The 20,040-nt window shown below is 44.4% G+C and overlaps 1 protein-coding gene across 8 annotated transcripts; it reads right to left on the reverse strand.

Annotated features, from left to right (window-relative positions):
- Positions 1–809: 809 nt before the first annotated feature.
- On the reverse strand, positions 810–17,925 carry Kiaa1191 (KIAA1191 ortholog). 8 transcript variants are annotated; one of them, XM_005005169.4, is made up of 9 exons: positions 17,738–17,925; positions 16,658–16,765; positions 16,369–16,455; positions 13,514–13,692; positions 10,104–10,230; positions 4,016–4,140; positions 1,728–1,834; positions 1,433–1,575; positions 810–1,323 (listed from the first exon to the last, which is right to left on the reverse strand). In XM_005005169.4, the coding sequence occupies exons 3-9, from the start codon at positions 16,394–16,396 to the stop codon at positions 1,115–1,117; spliced, it is 918 nt and encodes a 305-aa protein (XP_005005226.1). In that variant the 5' UTR covers positions 16,397–16,455; positions 16,658–16,765; positions 17,738–17,925; the 3' UTR covers positions 810–1,114. The 8 variants fall into 8 exon arrangements, with proteins under 8 accessions (XP_005005226.1, XP_013011558.1, XP_005005227.1 ...); XM_013156104.3 differs by having other exon boundaries at positions 16,658–16,768; XM_005005170.4 differs by lacking the exon at positions 16,369–16,455 and having other exon boundaries at positions 17,738–17,923.
- Between the last annotated feature and the right edge of the window lie 2,115 nt (positions 17,926–20,040).

Consider the following 20,040-nt stretch of genomic DNA (forward strand, 5'->3'; position numbering starts at 1 on the left):
TGACTGCAGGGCTTCTCTGTGGAAGGTCAGTTGCTTATGTATACAAAATGCTACCTAAAACAAAAAACAGCAAATATTTGACAGTGTTTGTGACAATGAACAGGTACACAGTGACAAGAAATAAAAAGGCAGTTTCTCTTTCCTTTCTTCAGTAAGATACGATATCACATAAAGGTATGAGCCTCATTTTAATGAAAAAAATCTTCTAATACTCCCACTCCACAAAATTTTAGGCCCTGATAGGACAAAAAACATGACACTAATTTTATCTGAACCTGAAGTCTGTAACTGTACTAATCATCTACACTAAAAATAATTTAATGTCTGGGGTTGGGAGTGTAGCCCAGCAGTATAGTGCTTGCCTAGCATGTGCCAGGCCCCAGATGCATTCCCAGCACGGCCCGCTGGAAAAGATACTGTGTGTGCAGCAGTTTGAAATCAGAAGACTTGAGTTTTGTTCCTTAGTTTTCTGTCAAATTGGATTCAGACTAACCTCATTTTAAAGTGCAAGAAAGGCTAGGCAAGACTGTTCCATGACAAAAGGGAAGTATCTCTCCTGTGCTGGTCCAGGAGGTACGAAGAGGCATGAAGGAATGGCTACAGGACAGAATGGTCTGTTAGGGCAACCAAAAAGCAAGGTAAGATCCCTCCTGGGCCCAGCTGATGTCTGTAACCACATCTCAAAGGAATCTCAGGTCCTAAATGGTCAAAAGGACCATAATTGCCCCGGTGAGTTAGTGGACACCTCTACACCGTGATCTGTCAGTGTCTAATTGCTGATCACAATAAAACAATCAAGAAGCCTCAGCTTTGGAACAGCATAAACATTATTTATCTAGTAAGCAATGACTGAAGTTCTTGTCTAGGATACATGATACAAAAATAGGTCACGAGGTCCCCCCAAATTACTGCTCAGATTTTTTAGTCTGGAGCAGTACAAAATGGTTTCTTCCACACAGGTACAAGCTTTGCACTGATGTTTCCCAAAAATTAACTGTGTCTGCAGTGGTAGCCTCTGTTGAAGAGGCTTAACAATATACCATTCCTATGTCAGAGCTAAAGTAAGTGGGGCACCAGAAACCCTCTACCCAGAGTCCCTGGGACAGGAAAGACTCTAGAACCCAGTGGGGGTGAGCACATTCAAGTCACGCGGTTTGAGATTGTGGGTCCGCGGTGGTGGTTTCTTCATTTCTGTCACAGGGATATCCATCTTGGGCGGCTTGAAGGCTGCTGGATCTTCAGCCATTCGGGTGGCCTGGGCCCGGATCAGCTCCATGGGAGAGGGCTTCTGGGCTCCTTTGTAGGCCTGGACAGCAAAACCTCCTACAAAGTAAACCAGAGAGTGAATGATTGCAGACCAGTAGGTGGTGCCCGGTGTACAACGCAGTAAATGCTGGCCACATTGCTTTTTCCCCTAGAAGAACTGCCTTACCAGAGTCAGACTTCTGCAGGTGTCTTGGTGCAAACACATTCCACTTATCTAATGAGGTTTTATCTTTGTCCCCACTTCCAGGATCCATAGCGCTAGGCGGTGGGCCAGTTAAGGCTGTGGAGGAACCAGAGGTGAACCAGCCTCTGGAAGAGAGAATAAACAATGTGTCTTGTGCTCTAGAAGTGTCTTACACCAAAAAGCACAGGACTGTGAACTAAGCCTCTCCTTTGAAAGCTCATCTTAACAAGTAGGAGCTCTCTGAGGCTCAGCAGGGTGCAGTGAAGTAAAGTCTCACCTGGACTTCTGCTTGGGGGAAGAGTGAGGGGTGCTGCTCGGGCTGGACTGGCCTGATGCAGGCTGCTTCTCTTCTTTTGTCATCTCTCCACTCTGCAGCTTTAGTTTCTGTTCAGATGGGTGAGAAAAGGAGAGATTTCAGTATCACAGCAAACCCACGTAAGCTGCAAAACAGCTGGGCCTGGGCATAAACATCTGCCTTACATTCTAATTTGAGGACAAGAAAAACTATTCATAAGTAGAATGGTTTTGGACTACATAACATGTATTTCTTAGTGCCACATTTGGGAAATTCCTTCTTTTTAAAGAATTACACTCAAGTCTGTAACATCTCAAAATCTCCACACCAAAATCTGTGTGCTAGAGTTTTTAAAGCGAAATAATTTTCCCACAAGCGCCCAGCCAGTAAGTAGGAGAGCCAGGGCCAGGCGTGGTGGCACACACCTGTGATCCCAGCACTAGGGAAGCTGAGAGGCAGGAGAACCGTTGCAAGTTCGAGACCAGCCTTGACTACAAAGTGAGCTCAAGTCCAGCCTGAACTGCACAGTGAGACCCTGTCTCAAAAAGACAAAAAAAAAGGTGGGGAACTAGAACCCAAGATACAGGTCTTTTTAGGAGGACCATGCACTCTCCTCTTCCTACAACTGCTACCTTGTGCAAGGTACCATTCCCAAACTCAAAGCCAAGACAGGCCTGCTATTCCTCTAGCTGAATGCTTCTGTGGAACCTAGCCCATTCTTCCTCTTCTCTCCCATCAGCAGCCACTCTGGGTGTCCTTAGCATTCTAAGTGAATGTTATCTCCAGTAGACTAGCAGTTCTACTGCTGAACTGCTCCTCTGTTCTAGGTCAGCATTCTAGTATCACGATCCATCAGAGTGTGTGTTACACCACTGCTTAGCTCACACTACATTCTCACTCAGAAGATCAATTTGTGTTAGCTGACAATCTGTCACAAGATGGGACAAGTATCTATCATTTCGGTCATCCTTACATTCTACCCTGAGGCCAGGATGCAGAACACAGGTGGCAACCAAAGTTGATCCTATCACTCCACGAGAGGAACTGCTCAAATGGAGTTCTGACACCTGCCCTGGAAGGCACCTAGGGGTCAAGCACTGACAGTGCCCCTCTGGAAGCATCTGTCTTATCTAAGAGCTTAAACTGGCCACCAGCCCTATACTGATTTCCCCAGAGAACAGCTTTTAAATAAACTCAACTTATAAAAGCAGCATCCTGAATGCCCATAACAATGCAACTCGTCCACAACAACCACATTATTCCTTCCCTGTACACTGGATGCATGGTCCCCTCCTGGCTTTTGTGTCTCTTCCCTGTGCCCAAAAGCACTCTGCATATTCTACTAAAAACTTCTCAGATGAAGCTCACAGCATGACTGGACTGTGACCCATCCTTGCTCACAGCAGGCAGGTGGCCTCTGTGATTGCCTGTTCACAGCTTGGCTCTGCCCTCCATCCCAGAATAATCTGAGTCTCTTCAGGAGACAGATTCTCAGATCTTTGGAAGAAGAAGGAAAAAACAAACAAGGTTTTCTTGAGTTCAGGTGCTGTGACCAGCTGAATCTACAACCTCGGGCCTCATTTTCTTAATTTACAAAATAAAGACTGGTGATGAGGGGACTGCAGGGACTTCTCAAATGAATCATGCAGCACCGTTCTACATAAAGCCAGGACTGTATGTAAAGGAAAGTCATTTGAAATTATTTTATTCACTACTTACCATACCCTTACTAAAATTATTAAAATTATTCTTTACTCCAATTTAAGAAATGGAACAGTAAAACCATTCCAGTTCTACACTGAATTTTAACTTCTTTTTTAAAAAAGTAAATACAAAAAAAAAAAAATCAAATGCAGAGCACAATGCTGCTTTCCAGCTGAAAACGTTAACTTGAAACTGCCCGATTTTCTCTTCCTCCCTCAAAGTCAGTCACTATGGCACAAAAAATCTTGATGGTTCACACAGCAGTCACACATATCACACATGTGAGCTGACGCTCATTCAACCCTTCTAACTGAAACTAAGTAAAGCAGGCACCCTCAATTTATAGACAAGTGAGCAAAACCTAGGAGGGTAAGGCTCCGCAGCCTGCAGCCAGGGGTGCCAACAGGGACAGGACCAACCCAGGTCTAAAAAAATCCTCTTGCTCAGTTCTCTCCACCACCCTCCATAGCCGCCACCCAGCTCAGGTGGCAACTTCTAAACCAATCATATCTCAAGCCATGAAAGAGAAGGTCTGGCTTCTTCGGGTTCCTATGAAACAAACTTACATGGAGTGCTTCTGCCACTCGAAGGTACTTGCTTTCCTCAGTGGTGAGGCCCTTGTGCGGTGTGTAGCCAGCATCTCTCAGCCCTGCCTGTTGTTCGAAACGGTGAATGCTCTCCTGGGTCTGTTCTGGAAATAAGAGACAAAGTCATGCCCATCCTGCCAACCCATCAGAAATCAGCAAGGGAGCACAGCAGGTCAGAGAGGAGGGTCCCCGCAGATAGGAGCCAAAGCACTACTGCTGAACCTCTCACAAAGGTTCCCTGGCCAGAAGGGGCCCTTCCCTCACACCAAGCTAAAGACGGGTCATTTCTAAGCAGCCAGCTGAGAAGCTGCTCACCTTCCTCTTACTTGCACACTCTAACATCTTTGTGTTGGGCAGTATGGAAAAGGGAACACTCAGACACAGAAAGAAATCTCCAAGTCCTAAGTGTCCTAAGAACTACTGGCCACCCTCATCATCCACCCAAAAACCTTTACAAAGGGAAATAAATCACATTTAGACCCACTGGTTACAAGGTATTAACTAAATTCAAACCACAGACAACCTGCCTTGAACTGATACCAAGTTTCTTACATGTGAGATATTCTGCTGTAATAATACTGGCCCACAAGACTCAACATTCATTCAGTGTGACCTCATTATTTCATGTCTGTGGCACTGTGGAATGAATGAGGGCTGAATTCTGCCTTAATCTGCCCACAAATTGCATTGTGTACTTGTATATCTAGGAATGTGGAGCTGTGGGCCAGATGTCTTAAACACCAGATGCACTTTATGATTTAGTCTTTCTCTTCTGAAGAAGTATCTCTATCAGAAATAGAAGCAATGAATCATTCACACACATGCACACACACACATACACACATATGAAGATACTTTCCATCTGGGCATGGTGAATATGCCTAGAGTCCAAACACTCAGAAAGCTGAGGCAGGAGGATTCTGAGTTCCAGATCACCTTGGGATACATAACAAGTTCAAGCCTCGCTTGGACTTACATGAAAGACTGTTTCAAAATTGAAAGACAAAAGTTTTCAGTCTTATCATTCACCTGCTAATCTAAAAAATAGGAACTATAATGAATTATGGTACACCAAACCAGGGCTTTAAAAATGCAGCTATTTAAAAAAAAAAGACGTATGACTAACAAAATCATAACCTCATGACATTGTTTTTTTCAAAAAATTGGATGCTATGTCTGTGGTATCTATAATTAGATTTTTTAAAAATGCAAAAACACAAAAATGAGTATGCCAAATAGACATTTGCATGGCACTGGTACACTGGAGTGGTATCATCTAGCCTGTTGGTGAACTGCACTTTCTTTCTTTTTTTTTAGTTGTACCAGGGATTGAACTCATGACTACTTGCTTGGAAGGCAGGTGCTTATGCTGCTGAGCTAAATCCCCAACCCCTGCAATTTCAGTAAAGTTGCTCTGTGCTGGAAAACAAACAAAGATTAAAAAAAAAAAAAAAAAAAAAAAAAAAAAAAAAACTAAGCTTTTTAAAACATTTTCAAGCTTGCAAAATACAAATAGTAGTTGCCGGTTCAAATGGAACATTTAAGTTTGAAAAAACAAAACCAAATAAAGACTTTGGACTTTTGGTTCATGGACGCTCTCCAGAAACAGCCCAAGACAAACTCCCTGGAGAAAAAGGGCTTCAACTTCAAAAGTGAGCCAACCATGGAGAACCTTTAGGTACCTTAGCCCTAACAGAAATATTACTGCTGACAAGCAGAACTAACTTTCCAGTTAAGGATGGTCTTCTAGCCAGGTGTGGTGGCTCACTCCTGTAATCCCAGAACTTGGGAGGCCGAGGCAGGCAGATTGTGGCAACTACAACGTGAGCCTAAGGCCAGCCTGAACCGCAGAGCGAGACCCTGTCTCAAAAAGACCAAAAAAAAAAGAATGGTCTTCTAGCCTCCAAGCACCCAGCGCAGGCAGAGAGAACCAGGAGATCTGCCTCTGCTTTTTGGGGCACCACCACCGGAAGGCCCTTACCTCTGGATGCCCAGTGCAGGCAGAGAGAGCCAGATCTGCCTCTGCCTGCCTGGCACCACCACCAGAAGGCCCTTTCTTCTGCACCCCCAGTGCGGGCCGAAGGAGACTGAAGATCCACCTCTGCCTGCTGGGCACCATCATCAGAAGGCCATTTCCTCTGCATGCCCAGCACGGGCCGAAGGAAACAGACAGATCCACCTCTGCCTGCTGTGTGCTGCCACCAAAAGGCCACGTCCTACAGGTGGCCAGTGTGGGCAGACAGAACCAGCAGATCTACCTTCACCTTCAGGGAGCTGCCACTGGAAGGCTCCTTCCTGCAGGCAGCCAGCAGGAGCAGGGACACACAGCCAGATAAGCCCCGTGCATCTGTAGGCCACCGTTGAGGCCCTTGGTTCCCTCAGGCAGCCATCACTCACTAGCAGAATCAGACAAACACACCTGAGTGTTTGCCACTATCGTGGGAGTCCAAGCATAGACACATAGGCTGAGAGAAGCAGCTCCACCTACTTGCACTCCAATCATCATCAGCAAAATCTCAATGTAGCTGCAGACAGAGCTCTGGGGAAGCCCGCTTCACACCCTGGTACCTCCCTGTAAATCTGGAATTAGAGAAAGCCAGGTGCCTGTCCCATCTCCCTACACTGCTTAGGGGCAGCCAACATAGTAAGTGCCTGGGACCCCACAACCAGCTTGCTGGAAGGAACCCAGGAGAATGTCAAGACAAAGGAGCAAAAAGCAACTCAGACCTCTAGCCCACACACAGTTAGTCTGGGAGATACAGTCATGGAAGAAAACAGAAGTCACACACCTGAAATCTTTGAGAGCATAGCAACTGAAGTAGGGAAACAACTTCATGAGATTGTAAAAGCAGTCAAATCAGAAATAATGTCTCAGGAAAAAGAAGAAATCACAAACAATGAAAGAATAGTCCAGCAGGTCTAAAGAAGACAGACAATAAAAAGGAGCAGGGGCTGGGGATTTAGCTCAGCGGCACAAGTGCCTGCCTTGTAGGCAGGCAGTTGTGAGTTCAATCCCTGGTGCCGATTAAAAAAAAAAATAAAAAAATAAAGGGGAGCATAGGAAAATGGTGGAAACCTTGAATGAATGTAGAAAGGAATTACAATGTATGACACACATTCAAAGAGAGATGCAAGAAATTAAAAATTCAACTGAAAGCTGGCAAAACTGCTTGAAAGAGACTGAAGATAGACTTTCAAACCTGGAAGACAGGATTGCAGCTAGTGATCATGAAAGGAAAGATCTCTTAAATATAACATGGAGGAAATAACGGCAGCAAGATGATGCAAAGAAGCATAATTTAAGAGTGATAGGTATCACTGAAGAAGCAGGGGTCAACACAAATGAAATTAAATGATATACACAGAAGTAATAGAAAGAAAACTTCCCAAACATGGGAAATGGATCTGGCATGCAGATAAGTGAGGCATATAGGACTCCAACTAGCCATAACCAAAGTAAATCTACAACCAGACATATAATAACCAAGATCCCAGAAATTCAGCACAAGAATAGAATATTAAAAGTTGTTAGAAAAAAGACATAGATCACCTATAAAGGAAAACCAATCAGAGTCACAGCAGATTTGTCAACACAAGCCATTACATCAAGAAGAGTTTGGAGTGAAGTGTTTCAAACCCTAAAAGAAAACAACTTCCAACCCAGATTGATCTACCCAGAAAAACTATCTTTCAAAATTGATGGAAAAATAAAATACTTCCATGTTAAAGAACAACTGAAGGAATTCATGACCACCAAGCCAACCCTACAGAGAGTGCTAAAGGGTATTCTAGAGATAAAGATGACCACAGTTCCAGGAACAGCAGCACAGGAGGATCGCCAAACAAGACAGGCAATTGAATGAAGGGGAAACATGGAGGGCCAACAACAGGAGGACAGCAGGGCAGAGACAAACCAATGTATGCTGGTTGTAATCATTAATGTAGATGGCCTCAGGTCAGCAATAAAAAGAAACACAGAGAGAGGGGATCAAGAAACAAGATCCATCAATATACAATGGAAAGCTACCCAGCTATAAAATAGAATAATCTCAAGGCTCCTGTCGGTAAATGGACACAACTGGAGACCATGATCATGGTCAAAACAGTTCAAACTCATACAGCATGAACTCTAGCATGAGAAACAAGAGTTAATGGGATCCAAAAGCAAAATAGTTAATGTAAGAGCCAAGCGGGGGGGGGGAACCTGGGGGGGAAAGGTGGAAACTACTGTCAATTTCTTACTGTCTTATCTTGAACTCTTGCATTGTTTACACAATTTTGTTAAGTTTGGCTTTGTTCTGTCTTGTTTTGTTAGATTTTATGCTGTGGTATGGTAGAGGCAGCTATTTTGAACATAATGGGATATTTTATAATAATCATGGTTTCCTATTATATTGCTCTGAAGTCTTATAATGCTTTCATTCACTGGTTTGATTAGTTTTATTGGGGCTAGAGATTTAGCTCAGCAGCATAAGCGCCTGCCTTGCTAGTGCAGTCTTGAGTTTGATCACCGGTACCAAAAAGTTTTAGTCTTTTGTTTGATTATGTGATTTTATTATGTGTGGCATGAACAGCTATTATGAAGAAAACGAGACATTATGGCAGCCATTGCTGATTTACAATCTTGTTTTGAAGTCCTACCATGCTTTTGTTCTTCTCTTTTGATTGGTTTTATCCTATTGTGTTTTATTTGATTTTATTATGTGTGATGGTATAAACAAATTTTTGAGGAAAATGAGATATTTATAGTAATCATTGTTCATTTTTTGTTACTTGGTTTTGAAGTCCTGTAATGCTTTCATTCTTTTTAATGGTTTTATACTATTTTGTTATGTTTGATATTGTGTGTGAAGGTATGCTCAACTATGTCAAAGAAAAAAGTATGGTAACTACTGCTGATATCCGGTTTTCTGGTTGTGAAGTGCTGTGCTTGCATTGTTCTGTTCTGATTTGCTTTGTTCTGTTCTCTTTTGTTTTATTCTCTTTAAAATAAAAAAAGAATGGTCCTCTAGCACTTGACTAGCAAGTGTGAAGTCATGAGTTCAATCCTTGGTACAGCAAACAAACAAACAAACAAAAAAAAAAGAATGGTCCTCCAGAATGAAGAAATTTAGTTAACTTATTAAAGTCTGTTTTGTTTGTTTGTTTGGTCTTTTTGAGACAGGGTCTCTCTATGCAGTTTAGGCTGGTCTCAGACTCACTTTGTAGTCCAGGCTGGTCTCAGACTTGCCAAGATCCTCCTGCCTCAGCCTCCCAAGTGCTGGGATTACAGGAGTGTATCACCACACCCAGCTATTATAAGAGTTTTTTTTAAATGCAAGCTCTCTTTTATCAGGCAGAATCAAAAGGTTTGCTTGTTTTTTTGAGATAGGGTCTAGCCTTGAAGTCACAGGGATCCTCCTGCCTCAGCCTCTCAAACACTGGAATTACAAGTATGCACCACCACATCCAGCAATCATACACCCCTAACCCACTGCAATGGGGCCATTAATTCATATGTCTCACTGTCAGGGTGGCTCTGAAGTACTGGTAGTATATACACGACTGTCCCATAAGGTGGTACAGGCTGTCCCATGTGACAGTCAGGCATGTACCACTGTGGTTCAAACCAGTGGGAACATGTTAAGCCTAAAACCTCACACCAAACCTGGCCCTCTTCTTTTGAACTGTTCAGTTAAAAAACAAAAAACACAGGGAAGAGGGAGCTGCTTTAGTTGCTTCTCCATCAGAGCTGGGTGGCAGTAGCAGCTCTTCCTAAGCTCAGCCAGGAGTCAACCATTCACCTCAGTGTCAACCCACTGGCTCAGTCCCCCATGTGACAAAGGGTAAAAGCTCAGTACCTTGCCCAAGACCACACTGATCAATACAGGAAATGCCACGGCAACAGTCCAGCAGGAATGTACTTCCACCAACTAAGACGCTTGATGTCTGGCAAAGCTTTTACTGAAACAGAGCTTCGGCACTGACACAGGGACTGCTCTGTCCACAAACCATCTGCAGCTGGCTGTAGAAACACGCGGCTTCTCCACCCCTACTTCACTCTGCCCTGACAACGAAAGGTGCTTACTTGTGATCAGAGAACTCATGAGGACATGGGTAGCTTTGGCCTTCACCACCGGGACCTTGTCCGTGCTGTCAGTGGCCGTGGCCAGGGTCATGGCAGTGGGGGACACACTGGTCTCCTCTTCTTCCGCCTGTTCAAGAGAGGTAAGGCAGCACTGGGGCAGGGGAGCCACACACCTAAGCCTACTCTTAGGAAAAAAGTTCTGCAGTATATTTAATTTGATAAGCGAGGAAATATTTAAAGGGGGAGTGGCCCCCTCCTCCCAGTTAGGCAGGTTGAAGTTACCAAGTGGTTCTCAACTTTGAGAAGCACTGGACTCACTGGGAGCAGTTGTTAAAGTCACGACAGGCCCCACCCAGAGTTTCTGATTGGGTAGGTCTGCACTGTGGCTCCGTAGCAAAGCACCTGCCTAGCATGCACAAGGCCCTGGGTCCCATCCCCGCCATGCACGCACATGCACACCCAAAATAAACATGTATATATATAACACATTCCCAGGTAATGTTGATACTTCTGGTGCCAAAACTTTGCTTGGAGGACCATGGCTCTGAAGTTCAAACAAAGGTCTTTTAAAACAAACCTACACAGCTGCTAACCCTCTACATGCAAAAGCTGGAGCCTCCGCCTGACCTAAACATTTGGGCACTTGATGTCACGGGGAGACCATGCTTTTTGTTTCCCCACAGGAACCAAGAAGGTAAAAAGGTCAAAAATTAAAGATGCAGAAAGTACTGAAATGGGTGTATCACAAAATAGGATCTATGCTTTTCAGTTAAGACCTTCTCCAAGCAAAACTTGAACCTATTTCTTGGAATATAGTTGGAATATAGCTGATGCCTTAACATGATAGGCAGGGTTGAAGAATGAATGCATGTATTCAGTCTGGCTGAGTTCTCCTTGAGGCAGCTGTTCCAGCTGAGACAACCAAACTCTGCCCTGTACAATAGCTGCAGCACTCAGCAGAGGGTGAGTTACCCTGCTCTGATACACTGGGCCAACTTGAGAAGTTTAGAAGTTTAGCTGAGAGGCCCAGCAGGGAGCCAGGGCAAGGACATTTTGTACCACTCCACCCTGAGGTGGGGGGAGTGGCCTGTGTACAACATAAGGATGCAGAAGAGGCTTATTCTCTCTTCTGCTCTGGCTGCTGCCTGGCAGTGCTGCCCCTGTGCCACGCCACCCTGCCTAGGAGCCAGCTGATTATGGACTGAACCTCTACAGTGAGCTACATAAACCTTTCCTTCCTTCATTTTGAGTGGTGGGTGTTTTGTCCCAGCAACAGAGAAAAGTAACCAAGACACCCTCACAGGCAGCTTCACAAACCTGCTTGTCTTCTGCTCTAGACATCACACACAGGCTGCCAGGGTCCTCTTCTCCTAGTATTTCCACCTCTTTCTACACAGGATGTTTATTCCTGAATGACCTGTTAGGTCAGATTCCTGTAGCTAACTTACTGACATGTTTTCCCAGAGTTGTAAGGGACACTTTCTTAGAAAGGAAAGGAGCTCCTTGTTCTGACAGCATAATGGGAGCAAAATAAGTCATTAAAAAGGAGAGACTAAATTTGGCCCACTAATTGAGGATTAGGCTGAGAGCCAGTAGCCACACACCAACCTGTGCCAAGCCTTCAGCATGGTCATGATGGGGCCGTAACATGTATGTCTCACTTGCTGGGTAGCTTGAACCACCTGTGAAAGACTGTCCCACTGGGCAATTTTCTATTAATTCTATTAGTAAAAGACAAATAAAAGTGATCAGATCCATCTGTCTGATGGGACAGTCATGCATGTACCACAGGTGGCTCAAGCCAGGGGCAACATGTTAACTCCTCTCTCATTTAACCCATAGCACCTCTATCAGGAAACATCCTTATTTCTGATGGAAACACTGAGGTACATGAAAAGCTGTAAGCCTAAAGTCACCGTACTGTGCAAGGTGTGTTTAAGCAGACCTATAATACAATTCCTGTTGGGCCCCAAGCTATCACACAGGGCAGACTGGTGACACCATAGCTGCAGATGAAACGGGCTTCGCTGAGAATGTGACAGGCCTGGTCATTCAGGTAGAGTAGACCCTTTCCAGGACACTGGTGGTTGGAGAGTAGAATGTGAGCAGCATAGGCCTCTCAGAAGGCAAACCCACAAGGTAGGTGAGTCTGCGGCATGGGAGCAGCCCAGGCCAGTGGCAGTTCCCAGAGGGCAGCAGTGACAAAGATGACAGCACAAAGGACAGCACGACACATGGGGCAAGCCAGAGCCCGCTCAGCCCCTGTCACAAAATATACTTTATTTAAAAATCTACTTTTGGAAGGGGAGGGGAAAAAAATCTAGTTTTAAACTTTTTTAAAAAATAATCTATTTTATTTTAAAAATCTAGGGCCAGGGATACAGCTGAATGGCATAGGTGCCTGCCTGGCAAGCACAAGATCCTGAGTTCGATTCCAAATACCAATAAAAAATAAAGACCTAAGTGTACCTGAATAGCATTCTTAACTACTGCAGAAATTACACAGATGGAGCATCCCAAATCCCCAATGCTCCAAAGTACGAAACTCTGAGCACCAACATGATGCTACAAGAGGAAAGTTCCACACCATGAAATTTTATTCCATGCACAAACTTTATATTGCATAAAGCTACCTTCAGGATACATGGTATCAATGAAGCACAAATGGATTTCATGTTTAGTCCTGAGTCCCATCCCCAGGTGCTCACTGATACAAGCAAAAAATCTAAAACTCCTGCTCCAAGTATTTTGAATAAGGGATACCCAACCTGTACAGATCTTAGACATGCTGCTGCCTCAAGAAGCCAAAGGAGGGTGACAAACAATGGAGTGATTTTGATGGGAACCAGGGTACAGTGGAGAAATCAAGAGAAGGGGTAGACTCATTGGGAGAATGGGAAGGGCAGAAAAATCTTATAGAAGAGATGTTTGAACCAAAAAAAGGATACTATTTTTTAGGCAAATGGAGTAGAGGAGAGGGAGACAGAACAGGACAGGACAGGAAGAATAAACATTTATGCTAAGCGCTAGGCAAAGACTCAGAAGTATAAAATACCCTATTAAGTGTGTGAAACACCAGGTAACTTGCGTGGTTTGATTGCTGGACAGGGAAGCCGAGGAGAGGCAAACAAGACCTGGACATGCAGAACTTGGATCATACTCCAAGCTTACGTGTTTAATGGAAGAAGAAGGGTAGCAAAAAGTCTGGGGCAGAAGATACAATTATTCCAGTTTTGAATTTGGCAAAAAACAAACCAGAAAATACCAATTGTAACTGAGGCACAGAAAAACATGCAGGAAGCAGATGCTGCCCAGTTCTATAAGCACAGGGAGCCACTGAGGGCTCCTGGGGCACAGACGGCAGAACAAAGGGACCATGTTCACCAGAAGGAGTCAGCAGGGTCAGGTACCTTGGCAAGGTGCTGATACTTGCGCACTGGAATCACTGGCTTCCAGGGGATGCTACCCATGTCCGCAGGAGGAGGAGTCATGGGCGCAGGGTCCTGCAGGGCATCATCATAGCTGAATGCCCGGCGGCACATCCCGATGGGCAGGGACATCTTGCCTAGAGGCCCACTGGGCCCAAGAGCTACGAACAGAGACAGCTGTCAAGGTGGGTTTAGCAGCTGGACATTCAAGAAGCCTTAAATTAATCTGCAGAAAGGGAAGCTCAGAGACAGTGACTCCATAGATAACCATTCAAGGCAAAGAACTGAGCTAATTTCTGCCTCTGTTGCTGATACTTTGAATTTTCTGTTTCACCCAGTCAGAGTCTTAATCCATTCTTACAGATTAAAGAACTTGAAGCTCAATTTCAATTTATCTGAGCAAGGTCATACAACTTCAAAGCAGTCTGGAATCAAAACTCCAACGTCACTGCTTCCACAGTTTGTGTCCTTTATGCCAGAGGCCACCTCCTTGCAAGGTTGAGGCTCTCCACTACTTAACACTGAGGATCCCAAATGACAGAGAATATGAAAGTTTTTGTGGGGCTTTGTTTTTCACTTTCTGTTTCTGAGACAGGGTCTTACCGTATAGTTCAAGCTGGCTTTGAACTCAGTAGGTAACTTCCACTGGCCTTCCTTAAGCTCACAGGGATCCTCCTGCCTCAGCCTTTGGAGTGCTGAGATTTCAGGCTTATGTAAGCTCACCAGGCAAGAATATGAAGTCCTTGCTCTCAATTTACATATGAGGGAACTAAACCATAGAGGGGAAGTGATTTGCTCAAATTCACCCAGAAAATGGCCAGCTGACCTTTGACAACTACAAATTCTCTGCCTTCCTTATCTAAAAAGAAAAGAAAAAAAAAAAAAACCACCAGCACTAAAAGAAACAGCTTAAGTAATAATGATGTCGGCCTTATCTCTAGTGTTCTGTAGGATTTCAGCAGCAGAGATTTCCACCACAGAAATGTCACCAACACTTACAAAACAATGCCAGCTGACCCTGCCATTCCCTTCCACTGAACACACTGGCTGAGTATCCTGCCTGCCATGACGCAGGGTCCCCCACACACACACTTCAAGGGCACTTGCAGCTAGGCCAGACTAGGGAGCAAGGTTTATCCTATGTGACTTGCTAACTCTCCCACAGCAGGACTATTGACCAGGAGCGGTCTTCAAGGTGACATTTTATTGTTGTTACAATTATATAATCAAGCTTTCTGAGACTGTAGCCTGTCTGGCAGTGGGTCCAAAACCACCAAAGGCAATGACAAGAGATCAAGCAGATACCATTTGATGACTACTAATATTAATAATAATAATTAGTAATATGGTTACTAGTAACCAGGGCCCTCCAGAAGGGGCAATGACTACACATTGGGTATGAGGTTTTCTTTGGGAGGCAGTTAACAATGTTCTGCAATTTTAACAGTGGTGATGGTTATTCAACCTTGTCCATATACTAAATAACCTTTGAACTGTTTTGTCCTTTTGTTTTGCGTTACTAGAGACTGAATCCAGCACCTTCACACTGAGCTAAATCCCCAGCCCTTGTTCTTATTTGTTTGTTTTTATTTTTTGTGACAGGGGCTCCCTAAGTTGCCCAGGCTGGGCTAGAACTTGTGATCCTCCTGCCTCAGTCTCTCAAAGTGCTGAGATTCTAGGTGTGCACTACCATGCCTGACCAAACGTGCACTTTAAGTAGATGAATTTTATGATAAAAATGCACAAGAAAATAATTACAGTACTAGATACTTATATTCCTCATCTTATCTGATCTTCACTATGTAAATATTCTCATTGTTCAGCTCAGCAAACTGAGACAGATTTTAAGTATCTTGCCCAGTATCACCAGGAGGCAAGTGTGGAGAAGACCTAAACCAGGGCTCACACTCCACTCAACACTACAAAACATTAACACCTAAGTGCAACGGTATTGCTCAGTACAGTCACAGGCAGTTTATGGTAACTGCAGCAACAATCAAACAGACTAGAAACGTGTGGCGGTTCATACCTGTAATCCCAGCACCTGGAGGATGCACCAAGGCTGGCCTGAGCCATAGTGAGTTCAAGGCCAGCCTGTACTACATAGGTTTGAAACCTTGTCTCAACAAAAAAAACAAATAAACAAACAACAAAAGACTGACACACAAGTGATAATGTTAGACTAGAGATGATCCACCTGATTTGGGAGCAATTTCAAAATTCATTCTGAATTCTTATTTAATACAGAGCAAGCCGGGTGTGGGTGTGATGGTACACACCTATAATCCCAGCACTCAGGCTGAGGCAGAAGGATCACTGCATTAAAGGCCAGCAGGGGCTACACTGTGAGTTCAATGCCAGCCTGAACTACGTGGTGAAACCCTGCCCAAAACAAACAAACAAAAAGTAACACATGTGTCATATCCTTATGTGAAAGTCCTTTTTCTTTTCTTTATACTGGGAGTCAGTTCCAGGGGCACTCTATCACTAACTATAATCACATCGTTTTATTTTAAGGACAAGCTATCACTAAATTGCCATTCAAGTGGCTAGGTACAGTAGCACAAGCCTACAATCTCAGCACTTGGGAGCCAGAGGCAAGAGGATCACCAATAGGTTAAGGCCAGCCTGAGATACATAGCAAAACACTGTCTCAAAATAATAATAACAACAACAACTGTAGTAATAATCAAATACCAGTCTACTATAGGTCTACTTATATAGTAGGTCTAAATACTCAGTGGCAGAAAACCATAATATATGGTTCAGGTAGAATTATTTCTTTCTAGTTTAAAATGTTAAATGCAAAACACTACTTAACCAAAAAGAATTTTTACCAGGCACTTCTGGTTGTCTTGAAGCCATTGAAAAACTGGATCCAAGGTGCTTTTTCTACAAAGAATTCGGAGATGGGTCCCTGTCACCTGACAAAAATAACAAAGAGCATCTTCTCTCGGTGAAACCCAAAGATCACTCCAACACTGTTCTTTTAACAGGCACACAGATTTATGGCTTAACAAACTTACACACACAAGAGCTGATGAGTGAACAACATGTCAATGGAGTGGGGGATCAAAGGTCTCACCACACCCCGGCTGAAACATTAGGTGAAAAAAGTCACCTTACCACAGTGAAATGATGTCACAACTATGCTGACAGACAGATGTTAATGAGGAACATGGTCCAGCTGCTGCAAATTAGCAAAGTTCTCCAGGAAGAATCCATTCAGAGGTTCTGCTAACAACAAACAATCTGCATTGGTACAGCCCTTTCAAGTCTTTTAACCCCAACAGCCTCACTGCAGAGCAGGCCTTATTTATACCAAATTGCTGTTCAAGCTCATAGATAACTTGGCCTCTCGACAAAGCAGGTAGTTTCCCTGCTATTTTTATTTATTTGTCTTTTTGAGACAGGGTCTCGCTATGCCATTCAGGCTGGCCTTGAGCTAACTTTGTAGCCCAGGCTGGTCTCGAACTTGCAACAATGCTCCTGCCTCAGCTTCCCGAGTGCTGTGATTACAGGGGTGAGCCACCACGCTCGGCTAATTTCCCCATTTTAAAGGACAGTTAAAAATAAAGCCCTGAGAAAGGTACTTACTTTTTCATTTACTACTGTGCCCTTCTAATCTGATGAGAGTTCAGAGGATAAAACAGTTCTTCACTAAAGAGCATCGCAGAAAGACAAAATTCAGCCATCCTCCCGGTCCAGGGTGCATTCTCCACCCAGAAACACTCCCTTCTTCCCTTTCCCTGACGCCCCAGCTCTGGCCCAGAGCTACCGCCTGTCACCCTTCTCCTTTCACACAAAGCCACCAGGATCTTAAAGGCCTGGTCTGGCCCAACCGCCCACTGCACCCTTGGAGGATAATACTAGAGCGATTAGAGCCGGGCCAAGGCCGAGGCTCCCCGAGGAAGGGCAGATTAGAAGCTTGAGAAATGAGGGGTAACACTGGGGTGCGGCGTGGGGGTGCCGGAGAAAGCGGAGAAGCCCAGCGCCAGGGCTTCCGAGGCTCATCAGAGAAGCTCCATTAGAGTCACCTCGACCAGCGAAACACCGGCGGCCTGGAAGAGCGCCGAGCCGGTGGAAAGGTGGAAGGAAACGCACAGAGAACCCCCGAGCGGGGGTCTAGACGGGGGCGCCGAAAGCGCCCCAGAGGCTGGACAGAAAGCTTAGCAACAAGGAGACCCCGGCGCGCCACCTGATCACCTGTTTTCCTGCAGCCGCCAAGATGCCTGCGGCCCAAACTCCGCCACTAAAGAGGTTCCGATGACCCGCGTCTCCCGAGAGGTTGGGGTACAGTCCAGATCCAAGCCATCGTAACAGCGGTGGCAACACCAGCAGTCTCCACTACGACTCAGGGAACACTAACTGGTGAGCAAGGCGACACCCTTGGTGATAAAGCCTCCCGAGAACGCGGTACTTAGCGCGATACTTGGCCCAAGGCATGCTGGGAATTGTAGTCCACAGTCCGGAAGCCTTTAGGGGCTCTTTGGTAAAGGAGCCACATAGCTCAAAGAGCGAAATTCACCTTTTCCCAAACTTCCTTTACCACTGTTTCCGAAGCGCCAGACACAGGCCAAAGATACAGTTGGCATCGTAAAAACCCCTTAAATCCAAGTGCAAAACTCAAAAAGGGCTGCCAAATGTCAAACCTGGTCACTGTGTATCTGTGTATGTATATCCATTTCACAGATGTAAACTGAGGCTGGTAGAAATGAGAAGTCACTTAGTAAGTGGTGAAGTGAGCAGAGACTCTTCCAAAAATAGCTGGATTAGGCAGGATCCTATTATTAGCTGAAGAAAAAGACACTCTGCCTGCTACTCTCGGGTAATTCTAATATTTCATTTCTACACTAAAGAGAGGCTGGGAAAGGTACAAGATCAGATCCCAAACGACGACTTTCTCCAGAAGTATTTACAAATAGGACAAAGAAACAAAATTGAGGAAGTGGAAAGTTTGGAGGGAAAAAATCTACCCACATCTTTACCAGGTCAAAAGTTATCATAAAAGCTCATCTCAGGAGGAGATGAGAGACAGTGGAGGGAGTGGATGTCTCACATTTGGATTTCAGCGTTTGAAGTTTACCTGGAACCCTGTCAGGGCTGAGAGAAGCTTGCCTCCCCTAACTTTCAACTTGAGCACTGTTAATTACCAGATACTGGTGCTTGAGTGTGCCGGGAATTAACGTCTTCTGTAACTCTTATAATTACCTTGTGGGGGCTGGGAATTTAGCTCAGCGGCATAAGCACCTGCCTTGCAAGCAGGTGGTAGTGAGTGCGATCCCCGGTACCAATTTAAAGAAAACAATTCAATAATTAACTTGTGAATAGCTCAATAACATTGCAATGTATATTAAACGTCTTATTTTGTTATTTAGGACTTTTAAAATATGCCATACTTTTTAACCCCTGTGTCACCTGAGAAAGGTGTCAGAAGAGAAAAAGCCATTTTGTGCTTTATACAAATTATGTCAGATTCACCTCATTTAGTTTTTATCCACAATTACAAAAAAACATAAACCTTCCCTGGAAGTCATTTACTGATTAAAATAACTCTATTGAACTGGGTGTGGTGGTGCATGCCTTTAATCCCAGCATTTAGGAGACTGAAGCAGGAGGATCACTGCCAGTTTAAGGCCAGCCTCAACTACATGAGTCCAAAATCAATCTGAACTACATACTAAGACCTTATCTTAGGTGAAAAAATAAACAAACACTTGATCCCTGATTTTTGTGCCACCAATGTCTGAAGCTATGCAATAACCTTGGCGGATAACAGTGTCAAATAAAGATTACCGAAAGCTATTGTTTTAGTCCCTTAAGCAGACCACAAGAGACCCAGCTAAAAATGAAAATGCACTCATGCTAAAAGTTCAGCTCAAACTGAAACTAAGCTGTTTACCTGATATACCAGTTAGGGTTCACTCTTAAAACAAGTTTAATATGAAAAATGTGTATGATATATAAAGTATTTACAAGATAGGCTTACAATAGCTACTTGCAGAGTCAGGGGTGGAAAAATGTAGAAGGCTTCTATCTGTGCTGCAGAGCCCATGACCCACTCAAAAGTCGAAGGTCTGCAGAGTTCAGCACAGGTCACTACGGGGAGGCCCAAGGGTCAGCATGGGAAGGCTTGGTAAGTCCGCACTGGACACCTGAAGGAACTGGAGATGAGCATCGAAGTGATGGCAAAGGCAAGCTCCTCCAAAAAAGCAAGCCAGGGAGGACTTTCTTCTTCCCCATTTTTATTCCATCAGACTGTAAGCCTATTGGCTGGTGCTAGCCACATTTAAAGTGGATCTGTCCCTCTCAGTAACACACACCCAGAACTGTGCTCCACTTATCCACTAGGTGTTTCATATTCAAATTGAGGCCATGATTAACTATCATGATGGGGAGCATCAAGAAAGGGTCTCACTATATAGTCCAGGCTGACCTTGAATTTGCAATGACCCTCCTGCCTCAGCCTCCCTAAAGCTGGGATTATAGGTGTATGCACTATGTGTGAT

The sequence above is a fragment of the Cavia porcellus genome, unplaced genomic scaffold (assembly GCF_034190915.1).
Source record: "Cavia porcellus strain 051 isolate PalLab524CR breed Dunkin Hartley unplaced genomic scaffold, mCavPor4.1 scaffold_19, whole genome shotgun sequence".
Taxonomy (NCBI): Eukaryota; Metazoa; Chordata; class Mammalia; order Rodentia; family Caviidae; genus Cavia; species Cavia porcellus.